This window comes from Drosophila sulfurigaster, chromosome 2R (genome assembly GCF_023558435.1).
Source record: "Drosophila sulfurigaster albostrigata strain 15112-1811.04 chromosome 2R, ASM2355843v2, whole genome shotgun sequence".
Taxonomy (NCBI): domain Eukaryota; kingdom Metazoa; phylum Arthropoda; class Insecta; order Diptera; family Drosophilidae; genus Drosophila; species Drosophila sulfurigaster.
Window position 1 is genome coordinate 27,963,406 of NC_084882.1, and position 24,302 is coordinate 27,987,707.

A 24,302-nucleotide genomic window follows, 5' to 3' on the forward strand; every position below is an offset into this window, starting at 1 on the left:
CATCTTTCAATCTATCTTAATACCAAGTAGGAAATCTGCCAGCTTTAAGGGCAATTAAATAAATTAAAGTAATCAACGGTAGTCTAGCAACAATTTCCTGTACGTTTTATTCGCCGTCTCTGTTATTAAAGTTCTTTTGTGGGCACATGGGAGACTTTTCTGAGGAAGAAGCATCCTCATCAAGTTGTCGCGTTGTTCTCAGATCAAATGAAAGTTTCATTGTGTTCTGTGCGTCGTTTCGCTATGCTTTGAATGACTTTCATATACATATATATATATACAGAGAGTCGTGGCTTGTTTATATCTCTAACTATAAGAGTACGTGTGTAGTTGAGTGTGTGTGTGTTTGTGTTGCTGCTGCTGCGAGGGTTGCTGACATCGAGGCATGCTACCTTTTCGTGCCGTTGCCGCAGAAACTTTTTGGGTTGCACTATTCTTAGCGTCTTCATCGTAGTCATAGTTGTTGTTGAAGTTGTTGTTGTTGCTGTTGTTTCTGTTATTATTATTGTTGTTGTTGCTGTTGCTGTTGCTGCCAACGGCGTCGTCGTCCTCATCGCGACCGTCTAACGTGTAAAACAATGACTCATTAAGACTCATCTAAATTCTAATGAGATTCAGTAACTATTAAAAACAAAACATGGCAGAGGCAAAAGTAAAAGCAACAGCAACAACAACAACGGCAATAAGGGCAACTGTGGCAAAGGGTTGCTGCCCCCAAAATGCTGAACGTCTCCGCTGCTGCCTCCTTATCAGTTAACTGTGTGTGTGTGCCCTTTTTGCCTTTTGCCTACGGCTCTTGTGTCCATTTTTGTGCTGATTTTGCAGCTACACACCCACACACACACACACACAGTTTAAAAGCGAAACGTGGCGCAAAAATTTAAGTCATTTGTATGCAAGTCGTCTGCGTTGACTTTAAACAAATGTCAATAATTTGATTTAAATTTGCCACACACAGAGAAAGAGAAAGAAAACGAAGCGAAGAGAGAAACAGAGCGTAGTAATGATGGAAGCAAGAAAAAAAACATCAATGTATTGTTGGTTCTGCTTATAAAGCAATCAGGACAGGCAGCAGCAGAAAGAGAAGGAGAGAAAACGTAGGGGAAAGAATGAGAGAGAGAGTGGAGGAGTGTGAGCTAGTCTTGGGGCAAGTTCTATTCCGGTTGCCACTCGCGTGCAAATTTCGCATTTAAATGCTAGTCATAGGCGTCATTGTTTGTCTATTCAAGGCAGCGGAGGAGGTGGCGAGAGGCTAGAGAGGATCAAAGGGTCGCCAGAGTGCTGCCATTTGCATTTGCTTCTGCGAGTGTGTGCGAGTGTGTGTGTGTGTGTGTTGACAATTGTGTAAAAAGCGTCGCAGGACAAGACAATGCAGCCTATGGCAACAGCAGTCGGCAGTCAGAGTCAGAGACGGTGACAAAGACACACAGAGAGAAATGGCAAATTTGCGTATCAGAAATCGAAAAGAGGCAGGCCAGGAGGCCAACAACGTTGCTTGGTGGCCTCAACCGAATGCATTAAAGTGCTCCCAAGGCGAGCAAACGAACATGTTGCCTTATAAATTAGAAAGTACACACTCACACACACACACACACACTTGCTGACGCACTTGAGTGTCGAGTACATAGAGAACGAAATAGAAATTGCGTGTGTTTGCTTTTTAAGGGCAGAGCAACAACACCTAAACAGCAGCCGCAACAACAACAACGAACAAGCGAAAGCGCTCAACTAAACAACAAACAGATACACAGAGAGAGAGTGAAAGAGAGGGACAGAGAGTGGGTGACAGAGAGAGAGCCAAAAAAAAGGGGGGCACAAAGATTGTATATGGCCTGGCCGTGTTTTCTGACTGTCTATGTGCTCATGTGTTTGCATTGGATTTTGGGTAGTTATACCCAACAGACAACCCCCTCTCCTGTACCCCACCCCTTCCCCATCTCACTCACCACCACTACGTACATTAAACGGCGTTTGTTCTGGCATTTACCGAAGCGGGGGAAAAGCGTTGGCAGACAAACACCCCTGCGGAGTATGTTGCCGCCGACGCTGCTGCTGGTAGCACATGTTAAAAGTAAACGCGACGCAGGTGACCCAACTCCCACTGCTCTCTCCCTCTCCCACTCACACACACTCCTGCTCCACTCCCCGCACTCGATTCATGCAATCTGCATATTTGTCGGGCGCAAAAGCAAGTAAAAACCTGGGTCAAATTGCGGTTACCGCTTTCAGACTTTTTCTTACTTATTTTCAAATTTTTTTTTGCTTTTTCGTTCTCTTCTAACTATTTTTCCCTTTCCCTTTTTGTTTGCTGTCGTGTCACTAGTTTTTAGTGTGTGTAAGCGTAGGTGTTGATATAACCAAATACACACACTCGCACACACACACAAACACATTGAGTAACTAGTCCGAGTGGCATTTCTGGCTCGGTCACACGTTAGATGTGTTAGCCTAAAAGGCGGCTACTAACTATGCTTCTCCTATTTTTTCTCTGTTTTTTTTTTGTGTTTGTTTCAGTCTGTTCCAGGTCGTGACATGACTGTTACATATGCGTCTCTCTATATACGTTTGTACATATGTATGCATATCTGGTTTGAGTATATCCGGCATTGGGCAACAACAACAAATTGGGTCGCTTCGCGTTGGATTGTTAATTGTAGAGAGTTTTGCTCCTCGCATGTGTGTGTCTGTGTTGGTGTGTGTGTGTGTCTGCGTGCGGTTTTGGCCCCCGAGAAAGTGGCTTTATTTAGTTTCGCACATTTACAGTTAATTAATTTTGTTGCCTAGGCCAAAAGCATACACTGTAAAAAGGTTAACATACGCGCCAACACCTCGCATGCTAAAAATCAACACAAAAAATGTGCTCACTCAATTTGGCCAATGAAAATAGTTAAAGTTGCTGACGTGAATGGAATAAATTATGGTTTCGAAAGCTTTATATATTATTTAATAACATACTCTAGTATTTAGAATATAATACAAATATGAAATGATAAATATTATCCAATTATTACTAAAAATTTATCAAATTTTGTCAAATAAAGAAATTTGTAAAACATTCATTCAGTATGTAAAACATTCATTCATATAATTTTTGTGCGAAATGTATATAAAAATTCTATTTCCTATCTATGATTATATTCTATTATGATTCCATTATGTAATTTCACCAAACACTTAAGCAAAAATTAAATCTTTTATGGCCATTTTCATCATCAGGAAACATGTTTTATAAAATTCCATTAAACATTATAATAATTATATTATTATAATTAAGTGTTTTAAATTATAGTGTTAGTAATAACTCTTTTTTCATAGTCTAACTTTATTTAAAGTAATTTTAAAGTGTTTACGATTAAATGAAATAAAAGTCAGCTAAATGTCGCGCTCCAAAAAATATGTTGCATACCCAAAAGGCGCACCTGACTAAATGGCCACTTCATGTAAGCGTTTGAATGTGTACAAGTGTGTGTGTGTGTGTGTGTATTTGAGGACACTACGCAGAACAAATGCCAACAATAACCCAAAGAGAAGTCTAACTAGAAACAAAAACCAAGCGAACCAAACCAAAAAAAAAAGGGGAAAATATCAAATTGGAAACTCGCATCGCAGCCGCTGAATGAAATGTTGAAATCGCTGGACAAGCATCGCGACGCGAAGCCATCCGCATTTGTCAGACTCTGCAGGCCTTCCCCCCCCCGCTCCCCTTCTCCCTACTCCCCTCTCATGCACAGCAGAAGCCAACAACAGCTGCCCTTTATCCGGATCCCGTCCGTTGCTCCCTTTGGGGGCTGCGCAGCTGCTGCATTTTATTTCAGTCAGACGCTTCGTTCTCTGCACTGTTTTTCCCTCTACGTTTTTTTTTTGTGAGTGGCTTGTTTTTGCCATGTTCCACTGTATGCTTGTGTGTGTGTGTGTTTGAATCGCGCTTTTGTGTGCAAGTGCGGTCATTTAATTTCGATTTGTGTTTTAGATTGTTTTGCGTTGCATTTGTTGATTTTTGCCATTTAAATAGAAATTTTTATTTTCTACACGTTTTCTGGACACGGTCAGGCTGCTGTCGAGGTCTGCTTCAGTTTGGTTTTCTCTTTTTTTTTGGGAGGGGGTTTTATGTGTAGTCGCACAGCCGTCGCCAGTTTTTAGTTTTAGCATTTGTGTATGCCGTGCAGTTGTACTTTTTGTTCATTTTCTCGCCACTTTTTTATGCACGCATGTCCTCGAGGGAAAAAACGCGCGCGTTCGCTCGCGTCTGGCAAATTGGATTTCTTTTTTTCGGACATTTGCAACTGACGAACGCTGGCCAGGGAACTGGCTGCTCGATGCTCGATGTTGGTCTCAGCATTTGGGGACCTCGAACATTCTATGTAGAGTAGACAGCAGAGCAATTCACAACGCATTCGCTGCCATCGCTTTGTGATAGACAGAGCAGCGTTTCTATTAGCTACACGCATTCATGAGAGCGCACATTTAATCTATGCCACAATTTCGTTCCCTTTCCAATTTTTGTTTTTGGTTTTTTTGTGTAAGTCAATTTAAAGCTGCCCCTGTCAAATGTTATCAACTCCAACAGCGAAAAAGAAATGAAAAAAAGTAGAGAAATACTCGTTAAATATTTAAATTGATGCAAAGCTTATGAAATGAAAACCAATGTGGGGAATGGCACGCAAAACTCTCGGCAACCCTCGCGAGATTTGATTCGCGTTCATTTGTGCCGTTCGCTTGGCTGGTTCGTTGGCTTGGAAATTCAAGTAAGCTAAAGCACGGAAGGCATCTCGAGCTGCTCTTGTTGTTGTTGTTGTTGCCACATCACTCAAGCGTCGAGACAGTGGAAAATGCGGCGAATTCTTTAATTCGTTTATTACATTCAAGTTGAGGCAAAGTACGCGCACACAGTTGATGTAATGGCATGCTGATCAAATTGTATTTAAATATATAATTTCCTTTTTCTCTTCTGTTTTTGCGGTGGCCCAAAAGATTGATATGCGTCACACGTAGCGTCTTGCTTTAAATGTTTAAATAGCAGCGAATACGCCAAAAATCAACAACAGCACAACACACACACACACAAATCTAAGGCAAAGTCAAGCCAACACACACATACAGCAAAATTGGCATAAATAAGTAAGAGCAACGGCGGCCTCAGTGTTCAGCATATTGTCAGCATAGCTTTTAGTATCTCTATCTCACTTCGACTCTAACGCTCTTTGTGTGCGTGTGTGTGTGTGAGTGTGTGTGAGTGTGCGTGTGTATATTTACTCAACTACTTGCTATACCCAAAGCGCACTTGAGTGTGTATCATCATCAACATCAGCTGCTCTTCAGCCAGAGGACAAGTCACAGTCCCAGTCCACAGCCAGACGTTGCTACCGTTCCAGCTTGCCCCCTAGGTTGCCCTCAGTTCCGTCAGTGTCCCATGTCCCCTATTCCTGTCTTGTCCCTTTTGCCTCACTGTGTGTGTTGTCGATGATGCCGAGTGCTTGGGCTTGGCCAAAGATACAAAGCTACAAAAACACACACAGATATATAATTGTATATATATTTGTATATTGCATAGTATACTCTTGTTGTGTCATTCTCTTGGCTCGTAAGCAGCAGCAGCAGCAGCAGCAGTGTTGCCCCTCGATGAGTGTGGGGACCACTACAGTGACAGTATCTTTGCCCGTTTAACAGCATTACAAGCAGAGAGCTTCAAGCTGCACCTCTCCCTCTCTCTCTCTCTGTCCACTCTTCATGTTCTGGGTTCTCTGTTCTCTGTTGTCGGTTCCGTCTGCAATTTGACTTGACTTTTACGTATCGTCAAGTACTTTTCTGGTTTTACCCACTCGGGGGACATTTGTCAGTCAAGAGACAAATTTAATTTTTTTTCTCTCTTTCCGTGCAGAGGCGGAGCGGGGAAATGGACTGCGATTAGATATGAATGGCAATGAAAGTCATAGCACACAGGCAAAGTCAGGCAGCTAACAGCTAGCTAGCTGGCTAGTCGAGGCAACAACTATTCCAACTGTCTGTTATTGTGTTACGGACCACTCGTTAGTGTGTGATCCTCTCCCTTTGTTCCCGCCCCGCACTTTGCATTCACGGACAAACTCGTTTTTCATATGCAGCCCGGCAGTCCGTGCACGCTGCGTATACGTAATTTTATTACAACTACCCCAGACTGACTGTCCGCTTTTTGGTCAATGGACCGACGACGACCACGACGAACGTTGCAACCCAAAATGAATTGCCTCTGCCCCAAATTCTTTTTTTTTTTGTGTGTGTGTGTGTGGGAATGGACGCAGAATGCACAGAATTCATTTCGCATTGAAATGACTGTTCAGAGAGCAATTAGCTGAAATTATTGTTGCTACGTGTGCGTCGTCACTTGACTGGCGGCACCCCATACGAGTGTATGGGGCGTATGCTTAATGTGTGCGAGCTTGGTCATTATTCAGAGCCGCCTAGACTAGGCAAGACACCACTGAAACGAAAAAAACTGCTGATTTGCGGTTTGCCAATGCCAACCACACACTTACACACACACACACACAAACAGTGCGAGACTTGTGCAAACATTCATGAAAAACCCGGAATTTCAGTGCACAATAATTTAGCGAGCAGCATCCCCGAAAGTCGATACGAAATTATGCCAAAACAAATCAAGCAAATGAAAATATCACAGCCTCAAAATCAAGGCAAAACACACGCAGCCCCCTCAAGCAGAAAAGAGGCCAGACCAGAAGAGGGGGAGGCTGAGGTTTGAGATTGGTTGGTGGGTGCCACAAATGCTGTGCTTAATAGGCATCAGCTGGGTATTAAGTTGTTGTTTTTTTTTTTTGCTCTGCTGTTGTCGTTGGCTCGTCTTGGCAGCATGACAACCTTTTTTTTTGCCTTGGACCCGGCCAGAAGTCGGGCATTTTAACAAGCATTTTACGAAAAGAAAAAAAGAATGAAAGGAAAGGAAAGAACTCTAGGCCTCCATTCACTTGGCTTTCTTGCCTCACTTTTATTCAACAAACAATTTGCGGAATGCCATTAGGTGACGCCTACTGCTCAAATTATCTCTCCCACTTTTTTTCTGCTGTTGTTGGCTTTCGCCACAGATCGAGCTGCGGGTGAAGTAAATTCAATCACATCATCTTTTGTTAAACTCATCGTCTGGTGCTGCTGCTGCTGCTCCGCAAATAAAAGATAATAACAACTTCTTCTTGGGGAGAATTGCTAAATAAAAACGCTGAAAATTCTATCGAATTAAGTTTTGGAAATAACTGTGCCGCATTTTCCTATTGAAGCAAAAGTGTTCGAGGTAAATGGGAGTTGGCTTTTGTGCTGTCGCGCAAATAGATTAAGTTATTATTAAAGGCAAAAGGTGTTCAACTGAAATGCTTTATCTACCATAAACTGTCTCTATATATTTAGAATTCAATTAAATTGTAATACCCAAACAGCTTCCCACTCTTTATATTACCACTTTGTACACGCTGAACAATATTAAATCCCAGACACTTTAATCGATTTATTCAACTGGCCAGCAGCTGCTGAATGGCAAACACTTTACGCCTTAACCACATCAACAGCAAACACTTAAGCGATCTGCCAAATTACATTAAAAACTTTAAATTTCGAACCTTTGAAAACAGCAGCCACAAAATGCTTCACACGACAGCAGCCAAAAACAACAACAAGAACAACAACAAAAAGGGAAAGAAAAAAATTAAAAATTAATAGTTGCAACTAGCGAGTGTCAATGGAAACCACAACAACAACTGCTGCTGCTGCTGTTGCTGTTGCTGCTGGAGTAGCAAACAAAAACTAACCAACTAACAAAGTATATAACAAAAAACAACAACAAAGAAGCAGAAGGAGCACAAAAAAAAAAACTATTGAGTGCCAGGCAGTAGCTGCTCATTGCCCTCCTCTTCGTTTTCCCCCTTTCCACTCACACATACACACACACACACTCTTCAGTTGCCACTAACAAAAATTTCTAATTTAAAAGTTTTGCGCCCAAACGACGATGACGACGACGACGATGAGTGGGGCAGCCGAAACAGCAGCAGCAGCAAATAGAAAGCTGCAAATAAAAACGCAACAACGTCACACACACACACACATACGCACACAATTGTAGATAATGCAACCCCCACCCACTTGTGGCAACAACAAAAAACAACGGCTAAAAAAAAGGCGAGCAAAAGCTGACTGAAGGTGGAGAAAGCAACTTTGGACAACTGCAGCTGGCATTATAGTTGTTGTTGCTGTGGATGTTGCTGTTGTTGTTGCTGCTGCAACATCGTAGGCGTTGCGTTGTTTTTGCCCACATCGTTAGCAAAGCGCATCGGCAACATTTCGTCAGCTTCCGCCTGCGCCTCTCAGTTTGCCTGCCTGCCTTTCTGTCTTTCTGCCTGTCTGCCCGCCAGCCAGTGAGCCAGTGAGGCAGTGAGGCAGTCCAGCCAGTCCAACGACTGGAGCAGTCGCGTCATGCGCGTTGCCAGCTGCCCTGCTTTTGCCTTTGCTTTTGCTTTGCTTTTTGCAATTGCAGTCGCAACGATTGCGACTACGACTACGACTATTCCCTGTGGCTGTGGAGTCGTTCGTCTTTAGTCGCTGCGCTCGTCGTCATCGTCGTTGTCGGCAATCGTTGGCATCAACTATTTTTATACGCTGCTGCTGTGTGTGTGTATATTTCTGTCTATCTTTCGTATATGAGAGAAAGGGGTTGCTTTCGCTGGTTGGAGGCAACGTTTTGTCATTGTGTATTATACGTTTAGCATGCATCGTGTGGCATCGTTGCAACATTGTTTGTAATTTACTTGTTTGTTGTTCTTGCTGCGCTTTGCTTTTGGTTCGTTGGCTTTGCCGGTTTTGACTTTTTTTTCGACTGGCAATAATACAAGAAAAAAAATAGAAGCTTTTTGTGCTCCAAACGATTTTCATATTCGAAGCGTGTGTATACCGACCGTATGCATGTTTGCCTTTTTGCTGGCAGCAAATCGAATTATATTTGTTGCCCATGCCATGCACCACAAAGTAGACAACAGACAAGGCCGCACAACAACAAGCACCATATGCACTTTGACCCATACGACAGCCATACGAAATATTGAAGCTCGAGTCAACGAAGTGATATGAGCGTATTTTTAGCTTTGCACACTTTCGCTTTAAATTGGCCGCCAGAAAGTATGCAACACTTTTTTTATTGCTCGTTTGCCAGCTATTGTTGTGTACTGTCTGTATATCGCTCACTCTCTGCATGTGTGTGTGTGGGTGCCAAGTTTACTTAATGTCACGCTTCATATTTCATATTTTCTTTAATATGTATTTTGTCATGCATAATGTTGACATTTTGACGCGCTAATAAACATAATTTGCTCATAAAATATTTTTTATTGCCTCTGCCTTTATCAGGCTCGTATCTTTGCTCATTTATGAGCCCAGGTACACTCGTGTGTGTGTGTGTGTGTGTGTGTGTACATATATTTCATGTACTTATTTTTGTTTGTGCAACGATACCTCGTATCAGGTTAATGCTTAGGTGCGGCATTAAATAAATGTCTCGAAACTTGAGAACGAGAGAGCGAGAGAGAGATGCAGAGATGCAGAGAGAAGGAGCACAAGTGAGATGAGCCGGCTTCATTTTACAGATAGCCAAGTGAAACATAAATTTCAAATTAAACTGATAAGTTGTGCAGCACTTTCTAATTGCCACCCCACAAAATGGCAAACACGCTCGAGACTTCAATTAGATTAATCAGTTTGCAAGAAATCTACAGTAATTTAGAATGATTTACACTGACAATTGCGAATGATATTTGTTGTCTCAACAAACATAACGAGTATTATAACAAATCAGAAAGGGGATACAACATAAAATTTAAGCATTAAATTGTATTTCTGTATTAAAGCATTATATTAAAAAATAAAATTTGATAATGTGCATTATGAATAAGTCTTTGTTTTCTATCATTTTGAACAGTCAATCCAATTACGTTAGATATTATATATATATTCTTCAATCTTCTATTGACGCATAAAATTTAAAAATATATTTTATAATGTATATTATTTAAATATGAACAGTCACTGAAATTACTTATTTTTAGGATTCATTTATTATTATTATTACAAACTGTCTCTCAAAACATTAAATTTAAAAATAAAAATAATAATTTAATAAAAAAAGATATGTTTTTTGTCCTTAACATATTAACAATCAATTAAATTTCTAAGTTTAAGTGCGGGTTATAATCAATATCCTTGCTCTCTATTACCTTTAGCCGAAGAGTGTCCCCTTCTTCGATTACATAATTAACTATCTGTTCACACTTGAGACAGCCACTTCAGGTTGTTGTACTTTGATTTTTGGCAAGCGCCAAGCGCTGCCAACAAATCACATTTTCTCATTTTCCACCCACACACATACATACATATATCTGCGAATTGTTGTTGCTTCATGTGAAGCAAGCGAAGAGCAAAACATTTTTAAATATTTATTAGCAACAGCTTACAAGCATCATCTTATGATGTAGCTGCTGTTGCTGTTGTTGTGATTGTTGTTGCTGCTTTTTGGTCTCGCCTTGTGCGATAAGTAATTTCGTTATTTGCCAAACATGCGACCAACGCCCTCGAAAGCAACAGCAGCAACAACAACATCAACAACAACAACAACATTCTTTTCCCAGAGAAAGCGAAAGGAAAGTCTACGCCTTTTTGGTGCTCGCGCCATTTGTCTGCTCATCCTGCCAGCTGGCTGCTTGTTGATGCCATTATCTTATTCAGCATCCTTGTCATCTCATAAAGGATGCCTATTATAAATTAATTTTTACCATCCACGGCTGCTGGTTGCTTCCCGCTCCTTGCCACGAAAGTTGCCTGCTCCCTTTTGCTATCACTTTTATCACTTGTAGAACCCCAAATACCCCAAACTTGGGGGGTGTACAGCAAACATGTTGCTCCTGTTATGGCTCCTAGTCAGCCAATCTGACAGTCTTCTTCTTGCCCCGCATGTGTAGAGGGGTGGTTGAGGGAAGGGGCTGGGAGGTAGGGAGAACTGCCTATACTCGTATGACAATATAATTTTTTGATTTAAGGCTGCTGCTGCTGTCGCAATTTTTCAAAAGGAAAGGCAACCCCTCATATTTACAGGTTGCCACAAGGAAAAAAGAAAGTTGCTGGTTGCCAACAGCACACACACATACACACACACACTTTCTCTTCGAGGCTCTTGTGACATTGATGCCCTGTGCTTGGCGCTCTGTTTTATTGTTATCATTAAACTGGCAACACCTCCCAAACGTCGCGCCCTTCGCTCAGCCTCGACATGTTGTCCTCTTGTTTGCGTTGTCTTGTTCGTGCTTTTGATGCGGGTTTCTCCTTCAGCCTCGAGCAGGACGACGGCCTCAACAAGTTTGACATGGCATAAAGGAAGGGAAAAACCGAACTGATCCATGATATGATTAAAAATTGTTCGCTTGGCTTAGCTTTTTGCGGCCGACAAGACATAATGGCATCCAATCTTGTATTTCAGTCGACGCTGGCCCAATAATTTGAGCCACGTTACGCTGCTGGCCATGATTAATTGGTACGCAACACAAGCTGCTGCTGCTGCTGTGGCTTCTACTGCTGTTGCAAGTGGGCGACAAATCAAAAGCAAAGCCAAAGCCAAAGCGCGGCAACACTTTTTGTGGGGAGTGTTAACTGCACTTCATTCATCAACGCTTCCTAACCGCAACGAGCTGGCCAACAATAACAATACAAGCAGGAGGCGACGAGAGGAGCTGCAGATGGAATTGCTGCATTGGAAATTCAAATAAAATTTACCACAGTTTCGTAACTTTGTCAACGATGCGCAACGTGCGACAGTGAGGCATCTTGCAGCAGGCGCTGTGGTTGTGTGCCAGCTGAAAGAGTGAAGAGCAGGTGAAGGAACGGAGGCAGTGTCAGACCAACGAGTCATGGCGACGAATTGCAATTTGCAATTTTATGGCAGCGCAGCTAAAAAACAGAAGGAGCACCAACTAAACGAGCAGCAGAGCAGCCAGAGGAGTTGAAGCTCAAAACAGAAGCAGAAGCAGAAGCTGCTTTCGAGGTGCCACAGAAGCAGCCGCAATACAAAACAAACCAATTTAAATTTTTAGCGCTGCTGGGGACAGCTCAGCATCACAGACTAGCGGGGAGCAGGAGGAGGAGGAGGAGGAGATGGATGGAAAACATAGTTAACAGCAGAGGCAAAAGAGCTGGTGAAAAGCGCAACAAAGCGAAGCTGACAAAATCAAACCAAATGCAGAGCTGGCTGCCATTGGGAAATGGCAAGCAAACATAAAAAAACAAAACGAGAGAAGAGAAGAGTGGAGAGGAGGGGGAAGAAGCATAAGGACGACAGCAGCAAAACCGCGCGCTGAAAAATATTCGCAGTGACAATAGAAAGGGGGGAGAGGAACAGAAAAATATTGGTTCGAGCGGAAGAGCGGGAAAACGGGAAAAGCGGTAGACTGACCAAACACTCAATCAATAAATTATGCTGCCACGAAATATACAAATCAACGAACTGAGGAGACAAAGGAGCAATGGACCAAAAGGAGAATTCGAGGAGAGTGGTTGGTTGGCTTGGTTGGCTGCTGGTCTGCTGTTTGGTCTGTGGGGTCCGCTTGTTTGGCTGGTCACGCGGCAAACAAACGAGCTGCGACGACGGCCAAACGGCACCGCATCGCACACAGCACACAGCACACAACAGAGCAGAGCAGCTGCGAAACAAAGGCCAAGCTGTGTGGAGCACAGACGGATGTGGCTTTGTGGGTTTGTGCTCCCTCTCATTCTCTCTCTCTCTGTCTCTGTATGTGTGTGTGTGTGTGACCGCTGGCAGCTACCGCAGCTGCCGTTAGTCATTTTAAAAAAGTGCTACGCTCTCAGTAAGCAGGCAGACTGGCCAACAAAACCCCGCCAGGCAGTCGGGCCAGCCAGCGAGGAATGACAATGTCATATGCGCGGCAGCATTGTGCAAATGTGGCCAGAGCAGCAGCAGCAGCAACAGCAGCAACAACAGCAGCAGCGGCAGCAGATAGCAAACCACTGTTGCAATGGATGGTGAATGGTGTCGGTTTGTTGCTATGTCAACGCCAAAGACAAAGGCGCACTGCGACCAAATGTCAAAATGGCTTCAAGGCATCGCTCTCTCTCTCTCTCTCGCTTGCTCTGTCAGTTACTGCTGCTCTTCCTGTTGTTGTTGTCTGCATGACCCCAAGATGACCTCGAGCGTATCGTGGCGGCTTTAAAGCGGTGCTGCTGCTAGACCGTGGCCAGCATCGATTTTATTTTTGCGCCACGGCAAACAGACGAAACAACATGAATATTTGCTGACATTTAAAATTTGCATATAAAATATTGATCAGCCGTGACGAGGTGGTCGCCAAAGAGCTGGAGCAAAATATTGCCACGTACATCAATGTGTATGTGTGTGTATTTTCGTCGGAGTATGTGTCTGTGTGTGTGTGTGTGCAGCGCTTTTTGTTTTCAATTTTCAGCCAGCACTTTTACCGCAGCACTTAAAAGTATGCAATGCTTTTTGCGTTGATCCTGAAATGTAGCATGCTGAAAAGTATGCAACGTTTTTGCGTTGATCCTGAACAGCAGCATGCTGAAAAGTATGCAATGCTTTTTGCTGAGCAGATCGAAGTTCATTAATAAACTGGCAGCTTGATCGATTTTTGCAAGCTCTCCTTACATTTGCACCTGTCACACACACACACACACTCACTTATACACACGCACCTGGCATACGCATGCAGACAACGTACTCTGCTTGTGCTCCATTGTCTCTACAATGTTGTCCAACTAAGCGGAAGCTGTTGGAATTTACCAACGTTTAAACTTTAATGCTGTGTACAAGCGTACAGTTTTTTTTTTATTGTTGTTTTGTTTTGTTCCAAAGTCTTTCACATGCTTCGCCCACTCTTGCTCTCTCTCTCTCTCTCTTATGTTTTTCTCTATGTCTCTTTTTCGCTTGCTGCTTTAGTGGGATTTAGATTTTTGTTGTTGTCGTTACTGCTGTATGTCCTGCCTTGCTGCCCGCTCCAATTGAACCTAATCCGGCTGCTAAAGTATTAGCTACGTCGTTGTATGCTCATCCCGGCTGTCCAAACTGCCTTATGCTGCTTTTGCTGTTGCTTTTCCCTCTTGTTGTTTGCAGGCATTTAAAAAATAAAAAGAAATCGAGAGAACACTGTCGGAAGGTCTGTAAAAACTTTTACCTCACTGTCTGGTCGCAAAAAACTGCCCGTCTCGCTTAATAACAAGGCGTCAGCCGTTTGTGTATGGAACATCCTGTCCGTTGCAGAAAATGAACGGCCATCAGTTGTCTCTGGCCACGAGAAGCATACTAATCTGTTTCTACTCCAGCTCCTGCACTCTTGTTTCTACTCCCACCACTCTTCTCGATGTCGTTGTCTTTGCCCTTAAATGAAGTGGACTTTAGAGCGCTGATCATGGCTGCCTGTTTGACAATCAGCCGCTCATGGCTGGGACTTCGTTAGTGACTCCCTGCAGGCAAACTGAAACCCTATCTTTGACCCGTCACGTGGATATCAATGAATGTCAGGGCATGTTATTAACAGAAATTAACATTGCAGCGACAGATTCGACATTGCGATGATGTGATGAGGTGAGCAAAGGTTTGCTCTGTCGCGTCAACATGGCGTATGATTGATTTTCTAGTCATAAACCATAAAAAATGAAAAGCAGCGCAGCAGAGAAAAGAGAGCGGTTCAGCTTCAGCTGCTGCCGGGCTGCTGTGCTGCTGAAACGTGCCCAGATAAATGCAGCAAATATTAAACGGAGAGTAAGCTTCAATAATAATAAAAGTTATAAATCTTAGCATTGCCTGTCGACGGCGTTGAGGATGCGGATGAGCTGTAGGATGTGGACATTCAGAAAGGGCAACAACGACAACGGCGACGACGCCAACGACGACGACGACATGCTGCATCGTGGCGATAATAACAATTTATTGCACGCACACAAAGAGCCGCACACACACACACAGCGAAAGGGAGAAAGAGAAAGAGAGAGACACATGTGCATAGTGTGCCAAGTGCCGGAAAATGCCGCGAGACACAACTGCAACAGCAGCAGGAGCTGGGCACTCGGCAGGCAGACGAGCATAAAAACCACACAATAATAAAAATGAACAATGACAGGTTAATAGCAAATAAATGAAAGCCCATAAGAAAAGCGCAACAACGGCAGAGTGCAGGAAAAAAAGAGCGGCAAGAAGTTGCAGCCCAGACAACAACGACAACTGAAAGCGACAATGGCTGACACAGAAAGGAAGAGAGAGAGAGAGAGAGAGAGAGAGAGAGACAGAGGGGAGAAGAGACTGCCAGCAAAGTATGCTCTTAGTCTAGGCAATTGATATATGGTTTTCAATTTTCAAAACCATTGACCACTTGCAACACCAACAACAACAACAACTATCAGCTATGGGCAGACTGAAAAAATGCTGGGCATATTTAAAGCATAACTACGAGCGAGAGCAATAGGAAGAAGACCTGGAACAGGGACTACAACAATGATAATGGCTTGAAACGTACTTAACGGCTGCAATAATGACGATAATGGCCAACAACTTGCGTCGTGGCAGCGCCCACGCGACTCGACAAAACGCAGTCAGCTTCGCTTTGCCTTCTGCCTGCTGCCTGCCAATAATTGTCATCAACATTATCGCAGTGGCTGCGTGTGACACACTCAATGTGTGGGTTAGTTTCCTGGGAATAACACGAAGGGAAACTAACTCGAAAGGGTGTGCAATTGAGCAGACAGATCTGATGGCATTTTCTATTATTCAACTAAAGCGAGTGAGGTGCATTTAATTAATTGTAGCTGCAAAAGGGGAATTGCAATTATTGTCTAAGCTATGTTATCAAATTCTGTTTTATTTGCAATTAAACTTTGACAACAAATAATTTAAAATATATAAAAGTTGAAAGAAACCTTTTAAATATATAATATAAAATGTGAAACTTATACAGTTTAAGTTAATTAAAAAATAAGATTTTTTCTTTCTTTTTTTCTGACTTTTAAGAGCATAAACTTGAGACTTATTTGTGAAAGATTTTTAAAGATTATTGACTTATTTATTATAACTATAAACATAAATATTAATATACCAATATAGCATCAGAATTATAGAATATGTATAATGTATATAGTATTCATTTTTAAATGATTTTTCATACTTGAAACTCGTTATTATAGCACCACAATTAAAATACTATTATGCAAACTATTTATTTAATCGATAGTCCATTTTAATTTAAATAGCTGCCAAAATTAATGAGATGCTTTAATAGCAAAAAAAAATTATGAAAATCGAAATCATTTGCATACCAAAAATACATCCAAAAAATGAAAATATATTTGGCAATGATTCGATTTGAAAATCCAAATAAATTGAATTATTTAGGTGTCGCTTTGGACCCGCAGGCGTTGGATTAAATTTGATTCAATGTCCTTAGAGTTTAACAAAGAAGGACAATGCAAGCATACATATACTACGCAAGTTGGGCAGAGGAAGAGGCAAAGGCAGAGGCAGACACCGGGCCACTTTATAAAGCCAAATTCAACGCTTGCCTTGCCTTGCCTCGTTGCTGCCATCTCCGCTTGTTGCCCCCCTTTTTTTGCTTGCTGTTGTCGCTTGCAATGCGCGTTAGTCTGTTTGCTTTTCTTTTTCTTTTTTTGGGAAGGACATGAAGCGACGACAACTGATGTTGCTGTTGCTTTCCTTTCGCTTCACTCTTTTCCATTTCTCTACTTTTTTTGCAATTTGTTTCTGCATCTTACAACGAATTCAATTGAAAATTTCTACAGACACTCGACGTCGCAAATTTAAAAACAAATTTGCCGCAACGCAACAACACGAAGAACCCCAAAAGAAAGTAGAAAAGTTTTTCTTCGTCGAACTTCAAACTTCGCATTGAATTCGTTTGCTTTTAGTCCCAGCTTACAGCTGGTCAAACGTGTGGACGTGCGTTTAAATGTTACGTATACGACACTTTGCACGCTGCCCATCAACTTTGGCACAATTGGCAGCGTCGTCTGATTGTCTGCTAGTCCGGCTGGCTGACTGTCTGGCTGGCTTGCTGTCCCTTGTCTGTCTACCAGCTGTTTGCTTAGTGCAGTTTTCACTTTGTGGACGTTGCACATAGCAAAAAATAGCAAAGCACACGCACGACACCTTTCTTGGCTTTGGCTTTGCCTTTGGCTTGTGGCATGTATTTGCTTTTGGCCGTGCCTCGACATTAGTTTGTTTACCTTTCGTTTGTTTGCCGTTCGTTTAGTAGTCGCAGCAATGACAATATCAAAATCGAAATCGAAATCAGTATCACACAAATCGTTGAACCAATGCCAAAAGTGGAAATTGTCAATAATTTCAAATTGATTTCTATTTGATTTAACACAACAACCAGAACAACAAAAACAACAACAGAAACTACGATGACTACGAGTAGCTGTAAGTAAACACCTAAACACTATAATTGTGCCATCACGGATAGCTGTATACAGCGATACCTACCTTTACCTGGCTAGTTTCGACTTCAAGATGTTGCCTGGGGGGCGTAAGTGAAAAAGTAAACTTGCCTTTCCCACCGACAACGTCTTGAGTCGAGGCCAAATAACATTAGACAGCCATTATGGGCTTGGCTGGCTTTTACGAGGCATCATAAAAAGCATTACTTGAACTCTTACTGCCTGCGCCTCTCTCGTAAAACAACTCGTGAAATTCCGACTATAGCTCAATAAAAACAAATCGATAACTGTGCGCTTAAAGTGTGTTCAAATTGTTCCCCCAAAAGCAAAAAAAAAATAATACAACAACTAATAGCCGCACAAAAGCAAAAAGTATCTCAATATGCTGCTCTAAAAATCTATTTTGTATTTACGGGCGGCGATCGTAAAACTTATGCGTTATGCTCTCTAATTATATTTATGATGATGAAACATGAATCGTAAAATCGTTGCCATTTTTTTGTTGTTGAGGAGTTAATACGTTTCTTAAGAAGTTGCTGGCCATAATATGCAAATAATATGTAATTTTCAAGATGTATTTGAACCACTAAACATATTAAAATTGTAGTGAAGCTTTTCTGTGAATTATATTCTAGCTTAATTGTATTTCTAAGATATTTTCTTCTTACTTTTTTTTGTATCTTTTTAAACTATTTAATAATTTTTTCTTTGGTTATTTTTCCTATTTATTTTCTTTTATTAAGATTTGCCTTTTTTAAATAGCTTTTAAGCTGTTTAATGCTCCTGGAATTCTTTTATATTTATTATCTTTGAAGAACTTTGTTACATTTTTTTTTATTTATGTTTGTATCCTTTTAAACTTTTTAAAACAAATTTCTTCAGTAAGTATTCCTAGTAAGTATTTCTTTAGATAGAATATTCTTATATATATTTGTAAACCACTAAGAAAGACTTTATTATTCTTTAGTTTATTATTATTTCGTCTTTTTTGTTTGCTCAAATATATTTTCTTCAGTTTGTATTCCTATATTATTATTATTATTTAATTTGTTTTGTACTACCAAAAATATAAGTTCTTTAGTTTTTATTCTCAGTTATTATCATTAAAAAAATACTTTAGTATTTTTTCATATTATTTGTTTCCCTTTGGACTACTTAAAAATAGTATTTTATTCGCTTATCCATTTTAAATATTTTGAATAACTTTTGCTTACCCTGCTTAGGCGAAACGCTGAGCACTTGCTGCGGCGACTGTTGCTGCGAATGGATTTGATATTGTTGCTGCTGCTGTTGCTGTTGCACAGCAACCGCCTGCTGTTGGGCGGCACAAACGGCGGCTGCCACAGCGGCCTGTTGCTGCTGCTGATGATGGGCAGCGGCTGCGGCAGCTGCTGCAGCGGCAGCGACAGCCTGCTGCTGCGATTGCTGCTGCTGATGCGGCGACTGAGACTGCGGATGCTGCTGTTGCTGCGTGGTTATAATCGACATTTGCTGCGACGATTGCTGCGATTGCTGCTTAACGCTCGCCTGGTGTTGTTGCTGCTGCTGTTGCTGCTGCGGTGCTGGCGCCTGTTGCTGCTGCTGCTGCTGTTGTTGCTGCTGCGGTTGCTGCAAATGCGTCTGATGGATGGCCAACAATTTGGTCTCATACGGCTTGCCACTGAGCGTCATCTGTGCTGTTGCTGGCATCATTAGCGTGGGCATTGCCAACATTTTTTCACTTTGCACTTTGCAATGTGCTCTGCGTTGCTCTTTGCTGATATTTGCTTTTGTTGTTGCTGCTGCTGCTCGATTGCTGCTGCTCGGTTGGTGTTTCACGTTTTGCGGTTAAACGCAATTCGCTTTGATGTTTAATGAAGTGCTGCCTCACAGTTGATGTCTATCATCAAATCGTGCTATAATTTTACTAAATAATTTTTGTTTTCCCTTTTTTTTTGTGTTTTTTTTTTTTGTGTGAAACCGCACTTTTAATTGCTGTTGTTGTAGTTTTGTTTGTTTTCCCTTTTTTCTTGTTTTATTTGCTTTTGCTGTTTGTTTGCGCTTTGTTCAATGTTACGTGGAAATCATTTGATGCGTTAAATGATTTCTACAAATTTTTATTAATTTCAAAAGTTTCTCTTTGCGGTTGCTGCACGCATTTATTTTTACGGTTTTTTGTTCTAACTTTTTTTTATTTATTTGCTTTTGTTTGTTGTTGTTTTTTTTTATTGAATTTTGCTTTACCTTCACTTATCACAGACCAATAAGATTTATTTATTTTTGGTTTTGGAAAAAAAGTTCATGTGGTTTTCGTGTTGTTTGCTAAAACACACAAAAGATTCTTTAAATTAGCCTTAATATATATGTTTGTGTTTAACAAATAAAAAGTGAAATTTTCAGAATAATAAAACTTTTACATAATGCAACAAAATAATTTCTTTAGAAATAAATAATACGCTAACATCATCTATAATAAAAGTTCAACTAATTAAGGATGTTGTTTTGATTTAAAAAGTTATGAAAAATACTTTTAAATAATAAATATATAATTCCTCAATTTATTTACTAGAATTTAAGCATAATCTTGCATTTTTATTTGATAACATTTTCAGCTTATTTGTGTGTTTTGAATTATAAACACAAATAAGAAATAATCATATCTCTCATCTTCCCTTCCTCAATTCATAATTATATTTGATCATGCAAACACTAAGAATAACCCTTTCTTAATGTGAAGAAAAAAAGAGTAAAGCAACTCGACATCCAGCAAGCATCTTTTGGGTAATTGCACATTTTATGCACGAGGTTTTTATGATGTTGCTCGAGCACAAACATTACATTCTGGGCACAACCATTATCGTATATCAAGCCTAAGCCATTCACACATCATTTGAAAAATTAAATTTAATATTTTACGATTTGTGTGTGCTTGCTGTGCATTGAGCGAGTGTGTGCTTGCGTGTGTATTGTGTATTCCCCACGCAGACAAAGGCAAAAGCAAAAGCGTGAGCTAACAAAAATTAAAAAATTATGCGAGAGACGCGAAAAGTGCGCGTAACGCAATATGAAAGTGCCGAAAACAGAAACGCGAGAGAAGAAAATATTATAACAATAATAATAAAAGCAGCTGAATACAGGCGCTGCTTTTTTTTACGAGTGACGCGCCCCAGAGACAACAACAGAAGCCAAAGAACGGAGAGAGCACAAAAAAAAAACAACAGACAACTGACAAAACTCGGGGAAAAACTCCAAAAATTGCACGCCCCAAGTGTTGGCAAGTGTCAGGATCAGGCGCTGCCACAGCCACAGCCGCAGTCGGCGTCAACGTCGACGTCAGTCTAACGCTTCCGGTTTTTATAGCGCCAACGGATGAGCAGACAGACAGACACACAGACAGACGGACGGACGGACAGACGGACGAACAAATGTTATGTATAAATATAAACTTATATTTTTATTTTTGAAAGCCAAGACACACACACAGACCCAGTAAAAAGCAACGAAAAATGTACAACACACAGCATTCGCTGTCATCTAACTGTTGTGTGTGTGTGTTGGTGTGTGTGTGTGCGTGTGTATGATTCATACACACAAATGCAGTGGCCTTTTTTTTATATGGCCGCACTGTGTCGGGCGGCAGTCGACGATGGCTGGCTGAAAGCATTTATTGGCTGCTCGTTGTCGGTTTATGTGCCACATAAGCCGAAGTGCCACTGCCGTTGTATTTGTGTGTGTGTGTGTGTGCCGCTGTTGTTGCTGCTCCTGCTGTACATAATGTGGCCAAAAAAAAAAAAGGAAACAGCACCAAAAAATACATGCGAACAAAATGTCACTTTTTGTCGCCTTTATGTAAATTCAACCAGCAACTAAAATCGATGCTCAGCTTAAATGTTTAAGTTTCTGGAGAAATGTATAAATATTGTTGAATATTGAATGCTTATTGTTATTTTTGCCAGCACTTGAAAACACTCAGAAAACAACTCTCACAACTGAACTGCACTTGCTCCAAAAAGTATGCTATAAATAATTTCAAACACAATTTTCACGATTCTCGACACAAGTTTCTGTTTTTTTCATTTTTGACCGACTATTTGCAAGATAGTTCACAAAAATTAACGCAAGTTGCAAACAAAATCAACAAACAAACATTTGAACTAAAAGAAAACTGTGTAACATTCAACGAAAATAATAATGTACTACTCTTGAAAAACTTGTTTCTTTTCAAGTAGATTTTACTTTATTTTCGCAGACGCCTTTGCTGCGGATTTTTGTACGCGTCGTCAGTTTGGAATACTTTTGTTTTATTTATTTATTTTCGCTTTTTTAATATTTGAATTTTCCGCCTTCAAGTTGTTTTTATTTCGTGGTGTTTTATTTTGTTTTTGTTTTTGCTTTTTTGCTTTGCGAGTGTTTTTTTTTTTTTTGGTTGTGTTGATTTTGCTTTGGTTTGTTAGTTTGTTGGTTTTTTGTTTGGAAATTATAATAACAACTTAACAACAATGTAACGAATATCCTTTCTTTACGAGGACACAATTCAAACTGAATGCGAAGCCCGCTCGTCGGTCTCACAAATAGTCGAAACGCGTCGTCCGCATAGGCCAAACCGTTATTCTGCCGGCGCCGCTGTCGTGCTGCCAACACTCCGAGTCCTGTGGCATCCACCGAGCAATCAGCTCGTCATCCCAGCCAGCTTCGGGTCACATTTCGCTCAGGCATGCGCATTTCATTCAGTTCGAAATGGTTGCTGTCCCAACTACACACGAATTATGGCCGAGTTGAGTTTGAATTTCCCGCTATTCATGCGCTTTTATGGCTAGTGTAGCTGATGGCAAGTGTTATACATCTTGGGTCTGTTAATCAGCTGCAGCTTCAATGTTAGCCAAGTGACGCCCCGTGTGGCATAAATGAGTTGTGTTGCATTGTTCGACATGCTTCAACAATTGCGGCAAATGCTTTGAGCCGCTTTTCAAGCCAACAACAACAATAGCAACAAGAATAACAACAGTCTCTTATGATAATAGACTGTCAAACAAGCACAACTACAAATGTAAACATTCCACTCACACACACACACACATATGCACATTGCTATTGTTTATGCGCTCAAGAGCCAATAATCCACTTTTGTTTTGTTATCATTCGCGCGCGCCATGTAAAGCAACCCAACACCCTCTTCTCCTTCCTCTAGCAGCACCCACGCACCCTTCTCGCAAAGGCAGCGAGTGTTGAGCACGTCGTTGCTGCCTTGCGCCCGTCTCCACTTAATTTCTACTTGATTTGTCGCTTAAGAAAACTAATTGTCTGCCTTTTGTTGAGCGTGAAAACAATAGAAAACATTTTAGCAACTGTTACTTTAGCCCAAAAGCGTATTAAAAACATGCGGGAACTGGAAGCAGGGAGCAGGGCACCCAGCACAAAGCCATGAAGGAAAGCTCGAAGAAATGTTGTGGCTAAGGCCAAAAGTGGCCAAAAAAGAAGTGGCAGACTGGCGGCTTAATGGTTTTTCGGCTCACTTTGGTCATGCGAAAGCAATAATGATGATGATGAGACGATGATGATGGCCACAGGCAGCACTTCAAGGTCATTTTGCAGAAGACGGGAAATGCAAATGTAATTTTAGTGGCAAAATAGTTGAAAGAGACTCAAGAGTAGCTGCCACTTAAAAGTTGCGCGCTGTCGCGGTCTGCTAGGATCTTCGACAGGCTGCTTAAAAACAAAAACTTTCCATATTTTCTAAATTTCATAACACTTAAACAATATTTAGATTACTTACAATTTCGTAGAACACACAAAACGCGCATTATTTTTGGCGATCTAACTTATTTCATCACTTATCGATAGTATCAATAACGATACATTAGTTTTTAGTGCTGTATAGTACTTACAAATAACTTATTTTAAGTGCTGGGTAGTGTAAAGTGATAATTTAAGTGTTGAATAGTGCGTAGCAAAAACTTTATTTAAGTAGAAACTAACGTCTGAAATATAAAGCTACTCTTCATTTACAAATATAAACAAATATAATATTTACTTAAATCAGAGCAAAGTTATTTATTTATTCTCATATTTACTTTATGAAAAATCAGCATGCTCTCTGCAGTGTTGTAAAACACCGCAATATAGATCACGATGTATGAGCAGCTAGTACAGTAGTTAAATCGCCCGCATATTATTGATCGTGTCAGCTGGTCACACAATGCGCCAAAATTAACGAAATTAAGCAAAGCTCGCTCGTGTTGCGCATCGACAAAAAAGTGCAATAAATTAAAGTGAATTTGAGCAATTTGATCAAACAATTGAACAGCGCGCAGTCTGCAAACTGAGCCTCGAGATAAGCGAGTTATCAAGTTGCAATGTTCGTCGACAAACGCGACTCGCAGTGTTTTCGTGTGACGCCTGTTCGCTTGTCCAGCGTGTTCACTCCTGCCCCGCCCACTTCGCAAATGTATAGCGCCATCTACAGGTCGCATTTAAATGCAAAAAAATGTAGTGGAAGTTTTGTGCAGCCGCGTTGACGGCCACAACAATAACGATAGCAACATGGCGACACATTATCCGCTTTTCTACTAAATACGTACGCACACATATGCAAAAGACGTGCACACGCACACACACACACACACAGAGAGAGAGAGAGGGCGAGAGCCGCCCCTTGTCACATGCAAAGAACTCACGTGAGCGATTAAAATCTGAAGGAAAGTATTTCTGTTTTACGATACACTTTTTTTTTTTTTGCTGTTGCTGTTGCGTTGTCGCTGCAACATTGAGGGTTGTTGCCGTGACGCCAAGTGACGCCAGCTGAGGTGTAAATGAGTAGAGTTGAGCGA

The 24,302-nt window shown here is 41.1% G+C and overlaps 1 protein-coding gene across 5 annotated transcripts in view; it reads right to left on the minus strand.

The window, feature by feature from the left end:
- The window catches only part of LOC133836011 (cytotoxic granule associated RNA binding protein TIA1), a 77,084-nt gene that overhangs the window by 23,304 nt on the left and 29,478 nt on the right, over positions 1 to 24,302 (minus strand). Inside the window, exons 1-2 of one of the 5 annotated variants that reach the window (XM_062266266.1) lie at positions 21,712 to 22,020; positions 18,711 to 19,797 (exon numbers count right to left, since the gene is read on the minus strand). The exons of 3 other annotated variants lie outside the window; for them this stretch is intronic. In XM_062266266.1, the coding sequence (XP_062122250.1) occupies positions 18,711 to 19,209 (499 nt within the window). In that variant the 5' untranslated portion in view covers positions 19,210 to 19,797; positions 21,712 to 22,020. Of the gene's footprint in view, positions 1 to 18,710; positions 19,798 to 21,711; positions 22,021 to 24,302 lie in introns of those variants that run through there. One more of the 5 variants, XM_062266267.1, reaches the window with a different exon arrangement.